Genomic DNA, 23,153 nt, shown 5'->3' with positions numbered 1-23,153 from the left:
ATGATCCAAACAGGTGTTTTTGGAGCGTTCCACATCTTTCCCAATTTGAAACGTGTTGCTGCATCAAATTCAGAATAAGCATTTATTTACAAGAATCAATGTAGTTGTTGAGATGAAACATTAAATATATTGTCTTTGTGCTGTTTTCAGTTGAGTTTATGTCAGAAAGGTTGAGCAAATTATCAAGTTCTGTTTTATTACAGCGTCCCAACTTTTTTGGAAACAGGGTCGTAGCAAGGACAGTATCAATAACAAATAATGAAAGATGATGCTTTTTCTGGAAAAGCTGTTGTTAACTTTCATGAGGAGCAATAAAAAGCATCCTGACTGGAGATGTTACAAACAGGCACGGCTCAGGACAGGAGGGCTCTGCAGCCGGTGATTAAAGCCACCCAGAACATCGCTGGTACCAGTCTACTGAGCGTTAGCGATATCATTGAGGTGAGATGTCTGCACAGAGCCCAGAGGACACTACAAGACAATAAACACCCCAGTACAGCCTGTTCACCCTGCTGCCGCCTGGCAAGCCATACAGAAGTATCCACTGCTGCTCCAGCAGACTACAGGGCAGCTTCTTTCTTCAGCCTTTCCTCCAGAGATAACACTTTATTTGTATGACTTATGTGTCTGTTCATCCATTCGTATCATTTGTTTTGTGAGTGGCATGAAGGGACAGCAGCTAGCATTTCGTTACACAACTCCTTCCACTGTTGCTGAATGATAAATAAATGAACCTTGAAATTCAAAAGGATGCATATTCAAAGAGTTACCTCTGGAAAGACTTCCTCTGAAGCCGAGAAGAAATAAGTGTAGACGATGAGCTCGGAGGCTACGTCGTTGTACTTCTCCTGCAACGGCAAACAGATTTTTTAGCATTCGTATTTAATGATAGCTTTCTATAAGTCAGTGTTAAAAAGCTGTTAAGGCTGATTTACTGACAGGTGTCACACACAACCTAAGCAATGTTGTGACAGAGCTTCTATCAATCAGTCAACGCACAGTTTAAGCATTGTGTTCATTCTGAAGGCCTGGGAGTAAAACAGCACTCCTGTCTCTTGATATAAACGGTGCTTACTTTGAGGGGAGACTCCCCGCCGACGTACACAAAAAGCACATCGTGTCGTTTCAACATGTGCTCAAACATCTGCTTGCTGGGAAGAGCCCGGACCGCCGGTCTGGAGGGGATTAAAACCAACAGAGATGAGCTCATTTAAACGAGTGAAACATGTAAACAAACACAGCAAACATGTAATATGTGATAACTGACTCCAACGGCTCGGTTCTTGATTTCTGAGCTGGTGGCACCACCTAGTGGAGATTCAACACGCGTGCAGCCAATTCATGCAAGAGCCAAGCTTTTGATCAACTCCTCTGTCACGGATCTAGCTTGATTTCCCTCAAGGAGGAGAAATCTGTCAGGCTCAGTTGATGCAGTGGCTTAAAGTGGAGCATCAGAGGAGGAATGCATTGAGCTATGGAACAAATATGGCCTACATTGATAAGCCTGCTTGGACGGCTCTCATTAAACAGCATGTGCTTTATTTATTGATCGGTTTCCCGTCATTTCTTTTTCAAGTGACTGAGGGCTGCGACTTACCCTGCCACCCTGTTGGCAAACTCCACGATGTCGTCTTTTGTCCTCGGTCCCTTGTAATTATAGGCAAGATCAGCCTTTAACCTGAGAGGGAGAGACAGAAACCAGAGCAAAAGGTGGATGTTTTAATTGGAAAAACATTGGGGGAAGCAGCATGAGATGATTTGAGCTTGGTGACACGGCGCACTGTCCTGCAGGAAGCAGCCTTTAGAGGATGGGCAGACTCATGCACATGGTCACACTCAGGAGCACAAAGCAGAAACTGCTCTGGGCTCAGAGGGTTAAACAACGCCTGATTCCCTGCACCATTACACCAGCACAAGCTTGACATGTTGACTTAAGCCAGGGTGGATCCATATTTTCACATTGTTTACTCCAAATTCTGACGATCATCTGCATGTAGCAGCAGAAAATACGACCCGTCAGACCGGGTGATGTTTTCCCAGTCTTCAGCTGTCCGGCTTTGGCGGGCTTGTGTCGGCTGCGGCCTCAGTTTCCTGTTCCTGCTGACAGGAGGGGAACCGGCTGCGGCTGCTGCAGCCCGTCCTCTTCAGGGTTTGACACGTTGTGTGTTCAGAGACACTCTTCATCGTGCCACTGATGTTGCGAGGTGTGTTTATTCGGGTTACTGTCGCCTTCCTGTCAGCTTGAAGCAGTCTGGCTATTCTCCTCTGACTTTCTCTTATAAACAAGGCCCTTTCAGCCACAGCCTGCCACTCACTGCACGTTCACACATCTCTCTGTAAACTCCACAGCCCGCTAAGCGTGAAAAACTCAGGAGATCAGCAATGTCTGTCATTTCACAGTCTGAACTCCTCACTCTGACATTTGGTCTGAACAACAGCTGAACCTCCTGACCAAGACTGCCCACCTTTCTGCTGCTGCCAACTGATTGGCTGAACAGATATTTGCATTAATAAGCAGGTGTACCGAATCAGCTGGCCACTGAGGCTACGTTTACACGTAGCAGGGTATTTTGGAAAACGGATATTTTGGCCCCTCCATTTTCAAAAATAACATTGTGCGCGCAACATCGTTTTAAAAAATGTTGTAGTTTACGTGAACCCGGATAAATACGCCGTCGAGTGCATCATAACTACACCAAACCTATGGGTGCGAGTGTTAACAAGGTCGCTCACATGACGTAGTCACAAAGTATTTTCAGTCGCATGTTGGTTTACACGGCAACACATAACCGGCATTTTCAGAAGTCTCCACTTTGGCCGGAGCTTTAAATGATCGCTTTCCGTGTAAACGAGAGGCCAAACCGCATGAAAACATACGTTTCCCCTAAGTGTAAACGTAACCTAAGTGTATCATTGTAAACAGAGTATCTTTGGTTTGGACATTTGAAGGGCTCTCAAAAGATTCGGTGGCACTGTGGGACAGTGGCAACACTGTCGCCTCACAGCTGAAGGTACCGGGTTCGATTCCTGTCTGGGGTGCTGTGGGCGCTGGGGGGCGTGTCCTCCACCATGCCCTCGGTGCCTGCTGCCCTTTAGGAAAGGGGCCTTTCTGTGTGGAGTTTGCGTGTTCACGTGGGGTATCCTCCACGAAAAAAAACCCCCACTAAAAACATGCAGTTGGTCTGGGAAGTGGGCACCGCTGTCGGCTGGCAGCCCACCGCTCCAGGTCTGCACACGGAGGAAGGACTTACCAGGATGGGTTAAATGCGGAGGAACAATTTCACCAAAAAGCATGGCGTGTGCATGTTGTGTGGTGATTAATAAAGTATTATTTTAACTTATCTTATCTTAAAAGGCATTTTAATTCTCTTAGATCAATGAACAGCTGAAGAAAAACGATCAGATTGATTGATAAGGAAAATGTGCGTTAGTTGCAGCCTTACTTTAACTGCCTAAAGACAAGCGCAGCCTTTAAAGTCCGCGCCTCACATCTGAGCACGGCAACTGCAACCTGCCTCTTACAAGACGCTCTGATGAAACGGCAAATCCACCAGGAAAAGCTTCGCCACAAAGGTCAACTTCATCCGAATCAACACACCTCCAACGAAAACAACAAAACACGTGGCTGTCGCTCACGGAGCTCCAGCCTGGCAAGCCGCCGTCACCGCCGAGCTCCTACAGCAAGCAGAATGCATTAAGGATTACGAAGGTTGCGTCAGTCCACAGAGCTTAATGAACTCAGGGGGAAACAGAACTCTAAATCAAGCCTCCTTCTGTCTCTCAGGGAGGTATCTCATGTTCTTCGATGGGTGTTTCATCACTTTCCTGGTGTAATGTTATGAACCCTGCAGCGATCCTGTGGCAGCTTCCCAAATGAGCCTGATGAAACTAAATGTGGAGACCATTACGGCAGCGTGCAGATAAATGATTCCGCTTCAAATTTATGGAGAAAAAATGTAAGACGATCATTTCTCTCAAGTCAACATGAGCTCTGCTGTGGAGCAGCTGGCGTCGACCTCAATTCATTCATTCTGTATGAAAGGATGTTACTTGCACTTCAAGAAAAAAATGAGATAAAAGTTGAAGTAGCTCACGAGTGGAAATGGTATCAAACTTGCTTTGTTGATCAACAGATCACAAGATAAATTTGAGCGATTTGGGACACATCTGAGAAAACATATAAGAGAGAAGCAAATGTAAATGCACAGTTTATCACCCAAGAAACGAATAATTGAGAGCATCCAGGAGTGCCGAACCTAATACAATTTAAGATGAAAAGGTGCGAACAGAGTTTGTCACCTCAGGAAGCAGCAACAACACCTTGGTCCCTCCTGAATAAGCCACCATAGAGCATCTCAAAAGGACAGAACTCAAGGGAAAAAGACAACAGCGAGTAAGACGATCCTGATAATGACACAAACTTCAGTAAAGACACGTGGGACAGACGAGTGAAGACAGCGGGGGCGACGTCATGGCTACTGCAAGATGACGATCACAGATGACAGCAAACACAACTAAATCCACGTCTCACTGAGTATTAGGAGCTTCATTGGACAAATGATCAAAATGTGTCCAGACGGTCTGTAAAGGTCTGTAAACTCAATGAACCTTTGAATCTCTTATGGATTTCTTTCCCATTCGAAGCTGCGCTGACTGATGCAGTCATGCACTGAATCGTGCATGACTACAAGAAGATCTGAATCAAAGGAAACACCAAAATCATGAACTCAGATTAAAGTGAAGACGAGGCAGGCGGAGAGAAACCTGCCGTGCAAAGCGTCGAGCGTCACTTACAGTTTTATTGTGGGGTAACCACGAACTCCGAACTCTGACGCCATTCCTGCAATACAGAAACAAACACAGCGACTCAGTCAAAACGTGTACAACCATCGTTCTGCTCAGAGGTTTAGAGCATCCTGTTGTCACTTTCTGACTGGGCTCACTGACCAGTTTGACATTTTGGGTTTATACATATTTACTTTCTTGCTAATAGATGAGAAGACTGATATCACTCTCATGCTACCGTCAGACAGAGCCAGGCTAGTAACCAGGCTAAGCTAAGCTAAGCTAACCTCCACTGTTTCCCAGGCTGACCCCAGACTGAAACTCATTTACGCCTGATATTAAAATGAAATGTGCTGTTTAAATTTAGAGAGTGGCGAAAGACACGCCTCTAATTACTGATTATACGTCTATTTTTGGTCACAAAAGAGCCAAAAGCTGCATTATTCAACAGATCTGCATGAAAAATGAAAGCAGGATGGGTGGGGAAAATGAAAGGTTTACAGAAACAAATAACTGTGGGTGTGTTGCACTCATCTGTGCCGCTGATCTGCTGCTAACAAGCGTATAACTGATCTCATCACAGAGTGGCCTACATGCCGGTACTACATCAGGCCGGGACAAACAGACAATACATCTTATTACAGGAAAATAAGGAATAACTTCATGTTTTACATTTGCCGAATTTACAAGAGGGGACAAAAAATTAAGAGTTTTAATGGACAGAGTTTCACAAAGTTTATAAAGTTTCTCCTCATTCAAGAACTCACAAAACTCTGTGTTTTTTTAAGGGAGTCTGGGGCTGATTTGCTGCCAGCTCACATTGATCCAAATGAGAACTATAAGTACACATTAAAAACACCAGCACAAAGGCAGGATGGGATTTTTTTTTTTTTTTACAGATCCAGATTTATATCAGCTGCAATGACGGTGGATATTTCATATTATATTCAATGAATAACAGTTCAGAACAACTGATAAACTGTACAGTGAAGAGGTCCATAATCCAGCTCTAACATTGTTTATGGTGCTTTTAATAGAAAACCTTTCTCTCACACACACACACACACACACACACACACACACACACACACACACACACACACACACACACACACACACACACACACACACACACACACACACACACACACACACACACACACACACACACACACACACCATCATGTTGTTGAACAGCACAGTCAATTAGGCTGAACCTCCGTCTCCAGCACATGAAACGATCACCTGGGGGACAAACGGGCTCCAGGGGAGGACATTAAAGGCTTCATCGTCTACTCACCAGAGTAAGCGGTGGCATCCATCTTTCCCACACGAACCGGCGACCCAGAGGTCTTCAGCTCGACTCCCACCTCGTGCCATACCGGCTCTAGCTTTTTACAGTAGCCGCACCACGGAGCGTAGAACTGGGAATGACCAGAATCACATGCAGCATATTGTCAATCGTGCAAAATATAACATTATTTACATCGTGAAAAACTATGAATACGACACATTTCAAATACTTAGTTTCACCTGATCTGACAGCAGGGCTTTTAAAAACACTCCCATCAAATGAAATACGTGGCAGTCGTGTAGTCTGATGGATTAAATGATGGTGTTGCCTCTTTAGGCACACTGTATGACCTTCAAGTGTTATTAGAGCACAACACATTTGACTAACGCTCTATTTAAGACACATCTAAAGCTGCAGCAGCTGATTTTTTAGCCACTTAGGGGCAGCAGAAACAAGTTGTTAGCAAACATTTGCTCATTAACAGTTGTGGAGAAACATTGTCGTGTTTCTCACCACCTGACAAACCTCAGCCCAATACTGACTCTCTTTTAGCTCCGCTTTGCTCTCCACCAACTCTTAAGGGAAAATCTGGCCCTTAAGATGCTAAACTCTCCAGTGTGTTCATCAGCTAGTTGCTAAATGTGTCCGTCTGTGCTTTGGTGCAGAGCAGGTGGTGTCCAATGTCGAACATTTTTGTTGCCTTTACCTTTTTCTGTAATCTTGTTGGTTTCTTTGTAGATAAAAGAGCTTGGTCTGTACCAGCTCTATATGGAAAGTGTCCTGAGACAACTTCTGTTGTGATTTGGCGCTATACAAATAAAATTGAATTGAATTGAATTGAATTAATCTGAGATGTGTTTTCTCAAATGTCATCTTTTCTTAAACACTGTTGTGCTTTGACCTTCAGGGCCACCGTAGGACCTGGCCAATTTGGTTCCACTCTCAACTATGTGAAGTGAGAGCTGGCACGGTCTTGAAACGTCCCACCATGAGGACTCACTCCTGCAACCCAAACCCGCAGTGAAAGGAGCTCGACTGCTTTGATACTCCCAGACACTAACTCTGATATAAACCCCGTCGAGCCCCCTGGCTTTGCCCGGCATGCATGACTTCTCATCCACTAATCACAAACACAGAGGACAGTCTGCACAACCCCTCCGGTCCCCGCCCTCCTGTATCCCACCCGGACCGCTGCCACTTCCGCAAGGGATGATCCGGACAGTGGAGCGCAGGATATGAAGCAAAGCATAGCTGAAAGGACCCAGACTGGTTTCTGTGTGTGCGTGCGTGCGTGCGTGCGTGCGTGCGTGTGTGTGTGCATGTTAGACTCACATCAACCAGCCAGATATCGTTCACTCTGGTGTCTTTGAACCTGTCAAAAATCAGAATGAATGAATGAAGTTTTTATATTTCAGCCACTATCAGACAAAGTTTATCATATGAGAGACACTAAAACAATGACTATTAAAGGTATGTGCATGTGACACAAGTGAGTTATTAGTGTTAGGTTGCAGAAAAAGAGACAAATTGGAAGATCCTAAAAACTCAAATAAACAACAGACTGGATGTCTGCAGACTTCCCAACAAAGGCCTCAAAATAAAAGCTTTCTGTGACTGAAATAAAGGCTGACTCATCTTTTCCTGCTTTAAATAACATTCTTCTTTATTACAAGCCTGTGGTCCTTTGAAAATGTGATGAACCCTAAAAATCTGGCAAAATTGCACCAAACTTAATACGCACAAGTCAGAAAAAAGCCAAACTAGACTGATTACACGGTTTCCTCTGACAGGAAGAGGGAAGCACTGAATTCAACTTTGACTCGCATCCACATCAAGTCTGCTGCTACATTCAGAAGTTGCATTGCATAATATTGAAGCCCAGCACTGAGCAGCGCATCACTTACGTGTCATCGAGGTCTTCAACAAATGCGAGCACCGCCGAACTGAGGAAAGCCGCCACAACTGGGACATTAAAACAGAAATAAAGCACATGTTATGAGAATGCGAGCAGGAGCTTCTCTGTCCTCCAGGCTGAAGCCTCATGACTGGAGCATCCCCGGCTAAAGCTGTCCTCCCAGCTAACTCAGCACCAGTTTGCTTCGCGGTTTCAACAGCAGCAGCTTTACGGGTCATTTTAACGGATGCCGCCGTTACGTGTATGTTCAAGTGTTAAATGGACGTGAAGTAAAGAGTGAACGTACCTCCACAAAGCAGGGAAGCTTTCACTTCTGCCATCGCTTCGAGTGGAAACAGCAAGCAGGAAATACAGCCGCTAAATGTGGAGCCTCTGCGCATGCGCGGGGTCACGCAGCGCGCTGGAGGCGTCAGACACCAACGGTTGCATATTATTTATTTTGAATATTAATATTTAAATACATAAAAACGACTTATAACAGGTGCAGAAACATTTACACAATACATAAAGATATATTTTCCTATTTTGACTTTTCTAATAATATCATCATTTTTTTAAACTCCAGTACTAAATAGACCACTAACAATTATCTCATTAACACGGTAGATGGCTGAAACGTGTATTTTGCATTTTTCATACATAATCATGTGTATTTATTTAGCATTAAGCTGTATTTGACTATTAAATTAGGATAAAGGGGATGATGTTGGCTGCCGATTGACACCACCAGGTGGCGCTCCACAATAAGACACACCTGCAACTACACTCCAGTGTAAAAATACTTGTTTAAAAGTACAGGTTTTTGCATTCACAATGTATTATCAGCAACAAAACCTTATTGAAGTAAAGGTATGTAAGTATTATCAGAACAATTTACTTGAAGTATGAAAAGTACAAGTATTCATTGTGCAGTAAAATGTTCCCTGTCAGTGTTTTGTTATTATATCTGCTGTTTGTAGATTAATATTACTGCTGCATTAATGTTTATGTGCATTTCAGTGCTGTAGATGTTTAAGGTTGAGCTAATTTTAACCACTTTGTGCACTGCTGGCAAGTTTAATCTGCAGCAATGTATCATATTCTATTAGATCATCATATGTTTGTCCTGCAAGAGCCACATATCTTTAAAGCTCAGTGTCAAACTTAAATAGTTTAGTAGATTATGGAGTAGAGGAGAGTTTCCTCAAACCACAAAGGAACACAAAATCAACAAATTTGGAAATAAGTGGTTTTCACTGGACAGGATGGGTATGACTAATTGCAATCTGAAAAGTAACTTAATGTGGTAAAAAGCACAATATTTGCCTCTGAGATGTAGAGGAGCAGAAGCTGCATAAAATGAAAATACTGAAGTTATACAGCACTTGAGTAAATGTACTTAGTTCTAATACTGTATGTATGTGTTATATTCCACGACTGCTCATTTTTTCCCCAGCACCTTCCCACCCTCTGTGCAGTGTGTGTGTGTGTGTGTGTGTGTGTGTGTGTGTGTGTGTGTGTGTGTGTGTGTGTGTGTGTGTGTGTGTGTGAGTACACATGGCAGTGTGTGACTGTGAACTGGTACTCCTGGACTTAAAGTACACTTCCTGATCCCACATGTAGGAATATGCAGCATATGAGCAGAATATTTTATGTTTGTGTTTTAATGTTTAGTACGTAAAAGATTAATCTGCAAGCAACCAGTGACTATAGCTGTCAGACACAAGTACATGAAGTACATTCCCACTGAAATGTAGAAAAGAAGAATAAACTCAAATGCAGTACTTGATAAAATGCACTTTGTGATGTTCCACAACTTTCCATCATGATTTCCACAAAAAAACACGACATGAACGTTTCTTTTATTGGAAACATATTTACTCTGAGAAGCTTAAAGAATAATAATTTGTATCTAATACTGTCAGCATGAAAGTTATCGAACAAGTTACCACATAAACTTCATTTTCAAAGGTTACAATTTATCTTCATTCAAACCCTTTGATGCATTTACACATTAAAAAAAAAGGTCTCACATCACACACGAGCACAAAAAAATGAAATTACAAGGCAGAGAGTGGTTAGCTTCACAGAGTGGATGACGTTTTCTAAAATAAATAAAAGCTTCTGCTGTCCTCCTCTGAATCCTCACACCTCCTGGCTGGCATATTGATATGTTTCAAAACTGTCACTGCACTAAATGAGCCGAGTACCATTTTAGTCCTAACTTTTCATAATGTATTGCCCCAACCTGCAAGGGTCTTAAGGTAGACGGAGGTTTTATTAACATAGATCTCATACAGGCTTTGATAAATATGAAGCAGTTCTTTGAATGAGAGAAAATCTGACCTTTGCATGGACATTTAAATCAGAAGTTCCAGTTTCTTTGTATTGAAGGTTATGAATCTTTACCATTACGTGAGCTGTTTTTAACTTCCTGTCCAAAGAATATCCATCAATTCCAGACTGCATTCTTGGGTGAAAAGAGGAAAAGAAATAGTTTCACACCCTGAGAAAGAGCTGCACTTTCTCATGGGATGAATGGTGATCATGACTGTGTTACTAAATAGACTCATGCGGAGGACCGTCCCGTCGAAGCCTCGTGTGCCAAGTTTGTGAGGGTTGAATGCTTCTGTATTTGGAGGGGCAGAAAACTGGACACTGTTAGCCCCCAATGACATGAACAAAACTGTCAAAACAATGAGCACAGATGGACTTCTTTCCTGTTAACCCTACACAAACATACATTTTCTTTGTTTTTCTCTTGCATTCAAAGCGCACATAAAGCCGCACTGAACTCCACACTTTGATAAAAGGCGTTACGAGAAGTGAAAGCCACCTCCATAAAACATACAAAAGGCATGAATTTTAATCAACTGTTTGCCTGTTTCACCCAACTTTCCCTATAGAAAGTTTGAGCACAGCAAGGTTGTTTGTCTTCTTTGGATAAAGACAGGACTTGTTCCCTCGTTGCAGGCTGAGCTGCAGACTCCCACATTCAGTAAGACTGCAGTCATCTGTCTGACTGAGCCCGCTCACGTCATCTTACAGAACGGGTCAGATATGACCTCAATTGACACATAAAACAAAGCTTTCTTTGCCCTGTTTTATCTCTCATCACAGAGCGGCAAGATAATTCAGTGATCCACATAATGGCACTCTGCTCTGCTCTGATAGATCAAATGATTTCTTTATGCACATAAAATAAGCAACATTACAAGCTTCACTACTAACACATATTAGGTTATTATTCAGACCAAAAAAAAATCTCACCAACATCCATAAAGGTAGCATTTTCACTTTGGACAGAGAGTGTGGTAACAAAATGATCATGACACACATTTCTTTTAGATTCTTTAATTTGACAGTTGTCCAAGAAGCAAGTGAAACTGTGTACTTACCCATAAAAAGTGGGTCTAATGCTTATGCTAATGCATGTCAGCATGGAGTCTATTCAAGGAATAGCTTCATTATTCTTGCTTGATTTACAACCCTGGTTCTAAAAAAAAGTTGGGCGTCTGTGTAAAACAGAACGCAGTCATTCACAAATGAACTGTGGTTTATGAAGTGTTCCTCGCTTGTGAACGACTGAGCCTTTCCAGGATGCCCCTTTCATACCCAATCGTGGTACTCTCACCTGTTACCAATGAACCTGATTACCTGTGGAGCGTTCCAAACAGGTGTTTTTGGAGCGTTCCACTTTCTCAGTCTTTAGTTGCTCCTGTCCCAACTTGTTTGAAACATGTTGCTGCATCAAATTCAGAATAAGCAGATCTTCACAAAAATCAATGAAGCTGATGAGGTGAAACATTAAATATAATGTCGTACTGTTTTTTGGCCCAAATCTGCCTCTATGATTTCTATTCTTTTTCCATGCAGTCTAGTTTCACTTGAATCTTCGAGTACTCTCATAACAAAGAACCAACAGTATTATCCCAGCAACAAAACAGGAATTACCCAATGAGTTTTGAGCTGGTATTTTATACAAAACAGTTCTGAAATGCTGGTGGAAGCTGCGCCATAAACAAAAATCATACACAGACCTTCATGTTGGCTTCCTGTGTTCTCACAGGAATAAAACACCAGAGCGGTAACACTGTGGATAACACTGCAGGGAGCAGTCTAAAAGAGAAAACAACAATCCTTGCAGATCACATATCTCCTTGCAAACCAACCTGATGCCATCATGGAGGTCCACTGGAGAATAAATGTGAAAGAAAAAAACAACTGAGATAGAAAAAGAGCTTTTGAAGTAACAGTGAATGGTCCAATACTGTAAGTTCGTCTGCAAATCTGGTTGCAGTCACACTCCAAACCACAGACATCAATTTGTCTGATGCTATTTAATTTCTTATTTTTATCCTTTCCACGTGTTTGCATCCTTCTAAGGACTGGCCGACCTCCACTGTTGCTGTCACAGGTTGTGTTACAGCACCTGAAAGCCAGTCAGCATAGAGACGATCGCGTCATGTAAGGCTCTGAATGAGGCACACCGGTGACGTCGCTTTAAGTGGCAAAAACAAAGTGGAGGTTTCTAAAGTAAGCAGCAGCAGCATTTACTCGGAGCGGCTACGTGCAGCGTTGCATAGCTCGGTTCCATTTAGTCCTCAGTGGTACCGCAATATGTCCATCAATGGGCATCTGCTCCTCATTCCAGGATGTCAGTTTCAAACGGGACCAGATGGTAGTAGGAAAGGTTGGTGACATACGCCTCTGTATCCTCGTCACACACGTCTGCTTCCATTGGCAAAAACTCTGTTCCATCCTCATATCTGGCAATAAAATGAAAGGCACATTACTCCAAGGACAGGATGAACCTGTGGAACCTAATTTCAGAATCAAAACTGTGATGTATTTGATTTGAGGCCCCGTGTTTATTGTCTACATCAGCCCGCAGAGACTTTATTTGCCAGTACAAGGTCAGAGGACTGCAGAGAAACATTTCAGCTGCTTAAAAGTGATGAAAAGTCTTGTTTTGTGTGAAGTACCGAGAGGAATGTGTTCCTCTTTTGCTTCCTAAACACACCCAGGGAAGGAAGAGGTGCACAGACACACTTCCTGTGGGGGTGGGGGGGTCCTGGGGTTGGTTCACGTTCAAGTACTTCAAAACAACTACTGTACACTCAAGAGCACCAAATAAGGAAGTAAACACAAACTAAGTCTATGAAAAAGCCAATGTGATGAAGACTGGTGCAGGACAGAGACAGAAACTCTGAGGAGTGGTCTCAATACTCACGTATGTTCCACAGAGTCGGTTGATGAGGGTCTCTCTTTTTCTTCGGGGAGGTTGTGATCAAATACGATGGTTTCTGTATTGGCCAGACAGAATCCATTGGACCGCATGATTTCTAAAAAGGTACAGAGTGCAATATTGGATCAGCTGTCAGGTCGCCATGACATCAGGGCGTCAACAGCGGCGCCATGTTTGTGCTGGAAACAAATGCTAGATACCTGAAATTTTGATTGGACTCTGGAAGCACGGCTGGATTCTGTGGACTTTGTCGTTCCTCAGCACCTGGTCCAACGGGGAGCGCTCAAAGAAAGTCAACATGACCTCTGACCTGGAATACTGTGGAGTCAGGTTTTTCATCATTTAGCCTGCATAGCTGTAAGTTTCCAAACGTCTACCTTTTACCCCCAAAACCAAAGGGAACATTAAATCTTCAAATGTGGGGTAACCATGCTCTAAGTACTGAAGGGTAACAGCTAAAGGTCTGACCTTGCATGGCATGTTGATGGCATTCTTCAGTAGTCTTTCCACCTCGTTCAGTTTCTCCTCGATGTCGTTTGCGTCTTTGATTTTTACAAGCCCTGAAACAAAAAAACATGAACGTCTGAAATCAGCTCTAAAATATCTTCCAAAATGTAGAGTTTGACATATACTCAACTGAAAACAGCACAAAGACAATATATTTAATGTTTGACCTCATCAGCAGCAACACGTTACAAACACGTTGGGACAGGAGCAACTAAAGACGGAAAGTTGATGAACGCTCCAAAAACACCTGTTTGGATCATTCCACAGGTAAACAGGTTGATTGGTAACAGGTGATAATGTCATGATTGGGTATGAAAGGGGCATCCTGGAAAGGCTCAGTCATTCACAAACGAGGATGGAGTGAGGTTCACCACTTTGTGAACACATGAATGGATAAAGCATATTATGACATGGACTTAGGAACAATCTCATGGGACTAATAGCCCATTTGTTGGCCAGCCCATTATCCCAAAAAACAAAAAAAACGTATAGCTGGGTGTGCGTATGTCACTTGGTGAAAGGCCAGAAAGATGGCCAATTAAGGGCAAAACCCAGCTAATTCAACCTCATGGACAGGGACATTTTTCAGAGGTTTTGGAATAATGGGCCGTCGGAACAACGGCATGGCACCAGAGGGCGCTCTTCCAGTGCAGACAATGCGATACAGCGCTACGTCCTACATCGTAGAAAAGTTTTGAACTGTTTCAATAAATGCATCACGACTTTCTGCATGCTGGTGTCCCATCGCACGGTGTAGCTTCCCTTTTTATTTTTTCCACCCCTGCCCATCAGACCGCCTGAGTCCTCCCCATTAACGCAACAGCACTGACTACAGCCTAGAGGATAACATAAAAAAATATTCTAAAATACATAAACAATCATCAGTGAACTAAAGAGTCCCATGTACAAAGAAACTGGCCCGCAATCAAAAGTTCAGTATATCTATTTCTGTGTTGGTGTGATTAAAAAAGGGCAGCTGCGATGACCTTTACTGCCATCAGACTGTTATCTGTCCAGAGGGTCAGGACACAAAAAGCCAGACAGGGCTGGATGTATCGCTCGGCCTGAAAAAGACTGCCGCAAATGCAAGTGAAAAGCCAGTAGTCTGTTTAACGCGCTAACCTTTTAATGAACAATGCCCCCTGACATTTACCCCGAGTAGAAGGAGCAAGAAAGTCTACTTATCGCTGTGTTGAGAACAAGAACACACAGCGTGATTGCAAACATTTGTACAACGGCAGTAATAACAGAGGAAAGTAATAACAGTGGTACAAAGTGACAGCATGTTCATCCTGCATGAAACTAGGAATGCAACTCAGGAGGCAGTGGGAGTGTAAAATCAGCAGGTTTAGCAATACAAGACTGCCGCCCAAGTGAGCGAGCAGTCAGCAAAGCATCATTTACTGCCATGCTGACAAAGGGATGTGGTCAGGAGGATAATGATGAACGCTGCAGGCGCACATGTAAGTGGTTCAGACGAAACCTAGTCACACAGCAGTTACTGTTACAAGCACTGAGCCTGAAGCCGCACTATGCACAGACACAGCTCATCCTCATGCAATGGCCGGCAGCGATGGCGTCATACCCGCGGGGATGTGAGGAGTGACTATTCAGTCATTACTGGGAACCAAGTGAGACTCCCACCCAGTCTCAACCTCATGCTGCCTCAGGATCATGTTCTTACAAAGTCCCTGTAAGACCTGTTGACAAACCATAGATGTTTGAAGCTTATGCTGATCGCTTGTGTTGTTTTTTCATAAGCTGTGAGTCACGATTTTAAGCTGTTTAAGTAATTCTGTTTTAGGTGAAAAACAATGCGGATCTTCTTATACTCTGTATGCATTCAAGAGCTTAGAGCCACTATTTATTGTGATTAAAACTGACTTGATAAGCAGTGAATGTGTCACAGTGTGGTCCATCCTGCCTGATCAATGGTGGGAGAAACTCTGGGATGTTTAAGTGTCTTTAAATTAAGGCAATTAAGTGCAGGCTGAACAGAACTGAACCCGTAGATACCAGAGGTGGACGGCAGGCTCGAAAACATCGCTTTAATCCATGTTGTTGGAGTACTTGCTTTTTCTGATGTTGGATTCTCGTGGTTGATCCAGAGATTTGGTATCTTGAGCACAAACAAAGCCTGCAGAGACTTTAAACCACACCCAGTCTTACATGTCGTTATCCTTGTAAACAGTTTAGTAAATCTTATGTCCTTCTCTGCAGGGAATTAATGTTACGAATCATGTGCAAACAAGTGTGCATCATTTATTTGGTGCAGGCATACCATGCACGCAGGGTGCACATGGTCACAAGGCGGGATTAGGAAGAGGGTCTGTTGGGGACCGGTGATAATCATCACAAGTCCTCTAATACCCTTAAAAAGCGGTTTCCTGCACCATAACATACTGACAGTTTGGTCATGCAGCGGAAAGCCCAGAGGAGTACTGAGGGGAATCTAAATATGGCGCCTTAAACAGATGAATATCTCTGGACGTATTGAAAGTTTTGCATAAGAAAGCATGGCTTTTTTTTTCTTTTGCAATAGCTGCATTTTAGTTGTAGTGCAATAAAATGAAATAAAAGCAAAATCAGGGATGAAGTTTTACATGCAATATGTCAATATTTCAAACCATGCAATGACTTTCACTGCTATACTAGCAGACTGTGTAGAATACTAAGATATAACAGGCCTGTTTGATGTGGAAAACAGCAGTATGTGTGGATATTTTTGCAACAGCTTGGAGCAGGTTTAATCGTGTTAAAAAAAGTGTCTCTCTCCAATTAGGGACAGCAGATTCAACACACACCTGCTGCCATCAGAACGATATAAAGGATGTTAATCAGTTGCAGGACTTTCATATAAGCAAGCTGTTGTGAATGGCAGGTGCTGCACAGTCAGAAGAATGCATAATGAAGGTAAAACTGTGAATAAAAGGGGCTTGGGAAATCTGGGGGAGCTTAAGCGCCTCCATCATTTCAAGCGTCAGATAAGACACAAACCTCCAGTGTGCACTGCTGCACCACCGGATCACCAGCGACACCACGTAGCAAATCACCAGTTTAATTTTCCAAACACGATAAAATATTCACCTGCGTTTATTATATCTCAGTTTTGCTGTTTTTGTTACAGTGACATGGTTGTCCTCTGTGCTTCCTGGCTGCAGTGGTCCTTGTATCATAAGTTAAAATGTTCAGTCTTCTGTTTCGGATTATTCATTCAGCCCCCAGTAAATCTACTTGTCCTCTACAAACACTCCATCCTGCTGCAAAACTACTGTAGCCAAGAGGTGCTTTTGGTTATTTCTATCTCAATTATGGAAGATGAGCTGAAGTGAGTATTTCTCTGCTTAGTGCAACAGGTTTGTAAACTCTATTAACAGCAGTAACTACACAGATACCATATGGAATTATTATGTATCTGCTGTCTCATAAGTTTTGTAATTGCACACTAATGTTCCCCGTCTGTTAGTTCTGTGACAGCATGCCATGTTGATAAGCCACTTCATCTATTAGCTGAAATAACAGAGCAGAAGCAGGAACTCTACCGTGTTCGAGTCATCCTCAATCACGTTATCTGAACAGCGATCAGATGTCGCAAGCAGCGGCTATCTTCTGCGTGGATGTGATAAGCACATGTCAGCAGGCCGATACTTCGCCATCTAACCACTAACTCTGTGCAGTTTCGACAACATGTTATTTCTGAACGCCTCAGTCAACAGGCAGAGGACGTCGAACCTCAGAAATCCTCCACGCCCATGAGAAGGTCGGGCTGTTACACACACATTTTGAACCCGCTGTGTACAAGTACCAGTATTGTGTGTGGCTACATGCCGAAAATCACATTACACTACAAGCATGTAATGTAATGACATTTAATGTAAGTTTCCATTTTAGAACAGTAAAATCAGTGTTATTTTATCATGACTGCATCCAAAACATTGTCACGAGCAATCAGATTAACATACATGCTGCCCTTAGCCAGAGCGGACGAGACAATTGATACCACTCTCATATCTGTCTGTTTAATAAGTTAGTAAATTAGCTTAGCAGAACTCCACCACCTTTTAAGTGTACTAATTAAAGGCAGAATAAGTGGGATTTGCTAGTTGTGGTTTGTAAAAGCAACGGCTGAACGTCTCCTTTTGGACACGTGCTGCTCATGATCTGTCACCTGGTCGCTATGCTGTTAGAGTCCAACCCTCGTACCACGCACACCCACTGTCCAAGCTTAAGCTAAGCTAGGCTAACCAGCTGTAGGCCGGACAGACAGATATGAGGATGGTATCGATTTTCTCAACTAACTTTAAGCAAGAAAGTACATAAACTTATTTCCCAAAAAGGCAAAGTACTCCTTTAATTATGTCACTCTGCTGTTGCATGAATTTAAGGAACGCCCATTGGCCAATCAGAACCAAGAACTTTCAGTGGCCAATCATAATCATAAAGTGGGATAACACCCTTCATCTATAAATATAATGTATGTTTTCCATTATTCTGTCAACAACTGCCAAATGGAAGTAAAAACTGAAACTCAAATCATCTTTAAACGCTCCTCCTTTGATCGTTGTGTGACAACAAACTGAAATGATGATTCATAAGCGTCCACGAGTGAAGCCTTATCATGGATGTCTTACACAGGGAGCGTGAATGACTGTAACAGGGAGGGATTTGAGACGCAGCATGTTTTGACGTGCCTCTGTGGGATGTGGCTCACATGGAATGTGAGCAATCACTTCCTGTCTGCGTTCAGTCTGGGGTCACATGTAAGGTAAGTGTTACAGGGCGTTCAGAGACCAGAGGGACTAAATATGGCAAGTCCACTCCTCTCCCGGTCACCCTCTCCCTCATGACATCAGACTGAAAGCTCGGCGAGCCTTCCTTGTTGCCTAGGCGCAGCACAGAAACAGGAAAACATGAGCAGAAAGTGGAGCAAAGTGGACTGAGAAAGGCCAGAGCTACGGTTTTTCACGGAGACGTTCAATCTGAGTGCTAATTAGAAAGGATACCAATGAAATATTGAACAGAGGTAGGAAATCAGGAAAGGCTGTGAGGGGAACGTTATTAACTCTGCGGCGTCCAATCCTTCAAATGCCAAAGCAGCTCGAGTCACCAGGAAAAGTCTCCATCAGTGCTGATATCACAGCTCCATTTGACTTTTAATAATCAGGATGTAAGGGCTGACACACGGGAAAAAAAGAAGTGAAAAGTGAGTCATGAGATCCAAAATGTCTCTTCCCAAAATGTGCTGCACTGGCAGCGGCAAAGCAGCGAGCTGTCAACAACCTCGTCAGCTATTTTGGTGGATGGGCAGGAAGCAAAGCGTTCCAGCCGCCACTAACGGGACGGATCCAAAACATTCGTATAGGCTCAGTGGGTAGAGACAAAAGGGAAGTGCCAAGGAGACTGTGTGGGGAGATCATACCCACAGAACAAGCCGGGAGCTCTGCCAAACCTGCTGGCAGTGCCACAGCACCACAGTGTCAAAGATCCAAACCCTGAGGGCCAGAGGTCTGGGCTACATGTGGGAAGAGACTGGCCTCTTTAAGCCCTGCTGAAAGCGCTGCCGTCAAGCTTCACGAGTGGAAGCAGAAGAGGTCAGAGCACCTTCTCATGAATCTGAACCTGTTGACTAAGTCTTTTTTCAAGGACAGTTTACGATCATTCATGTCTCATTTGCTCAAAATAAAACAAAATTTAAAAAGAAAAAAGAAAAACTTAGCCACCTTGACCAATAAATAAAACTTCTAGAAAATGTCTTCTCATACATATCACATTGTTGCAGTCCTGAGAAAAACATGTATCTCCAACCTCTCAACTTTTTGAACAGCCGAGTAAAACAGAACTGAAACAGAACGTGATAACTCGCTAACCCACCTTAATTAAAAACAGCACAAAGACAATATTTTAAATGTTTGACCTCATCAGCTTCATTGATTTTTGTAAATATCTGCTTATTCTGGATTTGAGCAGCACGCTTCAAATAAATTAGGACAGGAGCAACAAAAGACTGGGAAAGTAATGGCACGCTCCAGAAACACCTGTGTGGAACTTTCCACAGGTGATCAGGCTCATTGCTGACAGGTGAGAGTATCATGATTGGGCATGAAAGAGGCATCCTGGAAAGGCTCAGTCACTCACAGGCAGGAGGAGGTGGAGTGAGGTTCACCACTTTGTGAACACATGAGAGTAGAAAGGATATTACTTTTGGTGTCCTAACTTGTGGCTGCAGCACTCAACTTAAAACTGAATCCTTCACTTTATCTAAAAATTTCTAAATCACCCAATTTGGAGATGTTTTTGCTGTAGTTGGCAGAGCGAAGCACGGCTCAGTCTGTTTCTAATAACTGTTATTTTGTGTTAAAAGTCAACATTTTAGCCTGATGCTGGGACAGCACCGACAGCTGCCCCCTCACATCTCTTTTCTCTGCAAAAGAAACGGCAATAGCAGAGCTGGAGTTGGTTCCTGCAGATAATAGCTGCCCAAACTTCCTCCCCGTCTAAACTGTTACAAGAGAGAATTTCCACATGGTCAGTGATGGTCTTTTTGGCGTTTTCCCACAGGGAATCGCACTTTCCCCCGAAGAGGTGAGAGCAAACCTCACAGACCATTTGACCTTTTAGCTCCCAAATACTGACGAGCATGTTGAAGCACTGAGCATGTTGGTCTTGTGGTCCACAGGCTATGTGACGGGTCTGCTAATGTGACTTTGTTAAATATTAACCTGTGCAAACAAGATAGGATGAGGTAGTTCAGTTCAGATTAACCATAAGCCAGTATTGATTATGTTGACTGTCATCCTTCTTTTCTTTTACCGCCCTGAACGTATAGAGTCGAGTGATGCCTGCTGTAACAATACCTTCCACCTATAAGGCACAAAACTGGGGGGGAAATGCCCTCATGGTCCTAAAACGCACATTTAGTTTTATAATGTCTCTCCAACACATCTGGTTTGGTGACTAACCCACAAAAAAGTGAGGAAAACAAACTTTCCCAGAAGCACAAATCAGTTGTTGTGCTATCTGAGGCTGAATGTAAACAGGAATATCATTTAGTGAGGGCTTTCCCTGCAGAAGCAGAGTCTTCCTCCCCTGGGGGAAACTTCCCTGCCAAAGATGGAAAACCAAAACTGGACGAAAAGTCCAGAAAATGTAATCAGCAGTAATGTAGTTGCTGCATTTAAGTGTCAACAGAAACTTCCTCTACAGCTATTCTGATGCTTGAGTTCTTTTATCAAGCCCAGTATTTGCCAGGTCTGGCTTGTCAATAATAAAGTTAAGGGGGGCTCCAGGCACCTCCTGAGCGCAGGACCCCATAATTTGTAGCTACGCCCCTGATCAGAATTAAATCATTTAACATTTACATTAATAGCTCTATTATGTGTGACACTCTAGTAACACGCTGTATTAAACGCTCGTTCATCACTACCTGTCACATCGCCTTCATACCAACCTTCTATCAGGGGACACTTGGACAGGTCTCTTCTGTCCTCAGGAAAGGACTCTACCAGTCTTTTAAACAGCCGCCCCAGGTCGGAATAACTCCGATGCAAGTATAAAATGTTCCTGTCCGACCACTCTGTCCTTATCTCGAAAAACTCCTCTTCCTCTCCCCGCTGGCTGATGATGAGCCTCCGGATCCCGTTGACCCAGCAGTCCCGGACAAACATGTTGACCAGCGACGTCCCCTCAAACACCGCTGATGCCATTCCTCCAGACGTCAGTCCAGCATGCTGGGGCGGGTCGGCGGACAGCGCAAGAAGTCGAGGCTCCAGAAATTTGGAAAAAAAATCGGCTCAGACAACTTGGGCAACTTTTCGGCTCCGACTCCTCTGAGCAGCAGCTGTGCGTAAACAGGAGGAGGATGATGATGGTCGCTCAGCCCATCAGGCGTGATCTCAAACGTGGCATGATTTGAGGAAAAAATAGACACAGACTTAAGAGTCACAGACACCGCCCCCTAGAAATAGATGTGGCAGTATCGATCCACCAACAGCTTCTTCTGCAAAGCAGAGCGTCTCAACGCGCTGCGCCCTCCTCCAGCCCGCCGCTGCTTTCCGAAATCCACAACATTTCACTCCACTCTTTCTGGATCAGCGGCGGCTCTTCTTTCAGCACAGCTTCCTCCCCTCTCCTTCCTCCTCCTTCCTTCCTCCTTCCTTCACAACAGGGTATTATTATGCAAAGAATGCACAGGGCTGCAAAGACAAAACTGTCCATCTGCTTAAAATCAGGGCAAACAGCTCATTTTCCTCCTTTTCTCCCTGGATTTGATGCCATTGCCACGTCTTTCCTTAAATCACTTAATCTTGAAATGAGATGTTTGCAGGAACGAAACTCTGACAACAGGCTGCTGAATTGCAGTGTCATAAAGCCCTGCAGTTCTCCTGCCAGCTGCATTAACGTTTGCCTTTGCAAGATTCACCATATCTGACCACACACAACTCATGTCCACTTATATCCAGCCAAAATGATGTGCAGCAGCAAATTGTTTGTCTTTTGTCAGAGTGGCCAAAAAAAGCAGATTTGCATTGCTCAGCTGAGCAGCACACTAATGTTCCACCGAGTGGAGGGGCAGAGACCGGTAAAAGAGCTTTACAGGAAGTCCCAGCCAAGTCAAGTAATGACAATTCAGCTGTAATTAACTACTGCACTGTGGGAAAAGGACTGTCTGCAAACTGTTCTGGTAAAAGCAATTGATAGCAATACAGTTCAGCAAAAAGCAAGCAGTAAATCACTGTTAACTGGACATGCGCGTAAATCTGCACAGAAATTGTACTGTTGAGATCAGAGAAACTGGTCTTCCATTAATGTCTGCATCACATTTTATAGGACAGAGCAGATGGTTGCTGCGAACGTCTGCATTCAGGCCTTTTTGAGCTCGCGATCGCACCTTTGTGAGTGCTTCAGATTCACTCTTGCACATGTAAGGACTCCAGACAGGGCAGCGCAGCCAGTCAGGATGCTATAAAGTTTCAATCTGCCACATTTAAACTGTCCAAAGAGGTCTTGGACAGGACATGTGACAGTTTCAGATACAGCCGGTCAGTCGCTGCTCCAGTGTAGAAAATAGGGAAATAGATAAATATAGGAAATTATTGTGAAGATACAGACTCAGTGAGGGACTCCAGCTTCTCTGGAAGTTCCACGTTGTCAACCACAGTCATGTTATTTCCCTATAATCTCCTGTGTGATTGTATCTGACTAGTTTTATATTCAAACTGCTTACTGAAAGTGTTTTTCATGTGCATTACAGTGGAGCTGCGTCTTGGGATTAACACTGCTGGGAATATGAAAACCAGACTTGTAGTCAGCGATCATGATCATTTCCCACTATCCCCAAAATGTATTTAAAATGCACATTAGTCAACATGTTTGAACGCCCCTCTTCTTACATTGATAATTCAAACTAGACATGAGATAAACTGTGT

At 43.5% G+C, this 23,153-nt stretch overlaps 2 protein-coding genes across 2 annotated transcripts in view; both read right to left on the bottom strand.

Annotated features, from left to right (window-relative positions):
* LOC139346614 (protein disulfide-isomerase TMX3-like) overlaps positions 1 to 8,362 on the bottom strand; it is a 34,710-nt gene extending 26,348 nt beyond the window's left edge. Inside the window, exons 1-8 of the mRNA XM_070985770.1 lie at positions 8,281 to 8,362; positions 7,984 to 8,041; positions 7,412 to 7,451; positions 6,086 to 6,209; positions 4,795 to 4,840; positions 1,598 to 1,678; positions 1,076 to 1,175; positions 771 to 848 (exon numbers count right to left, since the gene is read on the bottom strand). Coding sequence (XP_070841871.1) covers positions 771 to 848; positions 1,076 to 1,175; positions 1,598 to 1,678; positions 4,795 to 4,840; positions 6,086 to 6,209; positions 7,412 to 7,451; positions 7,984 to 8,041; positions 8,281 to 8,314 — 561 coding nt within the window. The 5' untranslated portion in view covers positions 8,315 to 8,362. The remainder of the gene's footprint in view (positions 1 to 770; positions 849 to 1,075; positions 1,176 to 1,597; positions 1,679 to 4,794; positions 4,841 to 6,085; positions 6,210 to 7,411; positions 7,452 to 7,983; positions 8,042 to 8,280) is intronic.
* A 1,459-nt stretch (positions 8,363 to 9,821) lies between these two features.
* Positions 9,822 to 21,833, bottom strand: pxdc1b (PX domain containing 1b). The gene is made up of 5 exons (XM_070986679.1): positions 21,176 to 21,833; positions 13,690 to 13,781; positions 13,422 to 13,539; positions 13,207 to 13,318; positions 9,822 to 12,742 (listed from the first exon to the last, which is right to left on the bottom strand). The coding sequence occupies exons 1-5, from the start codon at positions 21,429 to 21,431 to the stop codon at positions 12,619 to 12,621; spliced, it is 702 nt and encodes a 233-aa protein (XP_070842780.1). The 5' UTR covers positions 21,432 to 21,833; the 3' UTR covers positions 9,822 to 12,618.
* Positions 21,834 to 23,153: the final 1,320 nt, after the last annotated feature.

Source organism: Chaetodon trifascialis, chromosome 18 (genome assembly GCF_039877785.1).
Source record: "Chaetodon trifascialis isolate fChaTrf1 chromosome 18, fChaTrf1.hap1, whole genome shotgun sequence".
Classification (NCBI taxonomy): domain Eukaryota; kingdom Metazoa; phylum Chordata; class Actinopteri; order Chaetodontiformes; family Chaetodontidae; genus Chaetodon; species Chaetodon trifascialis.
This window is presented reverse-complemented; position numbering and strand designations above follow the sequence as displayed.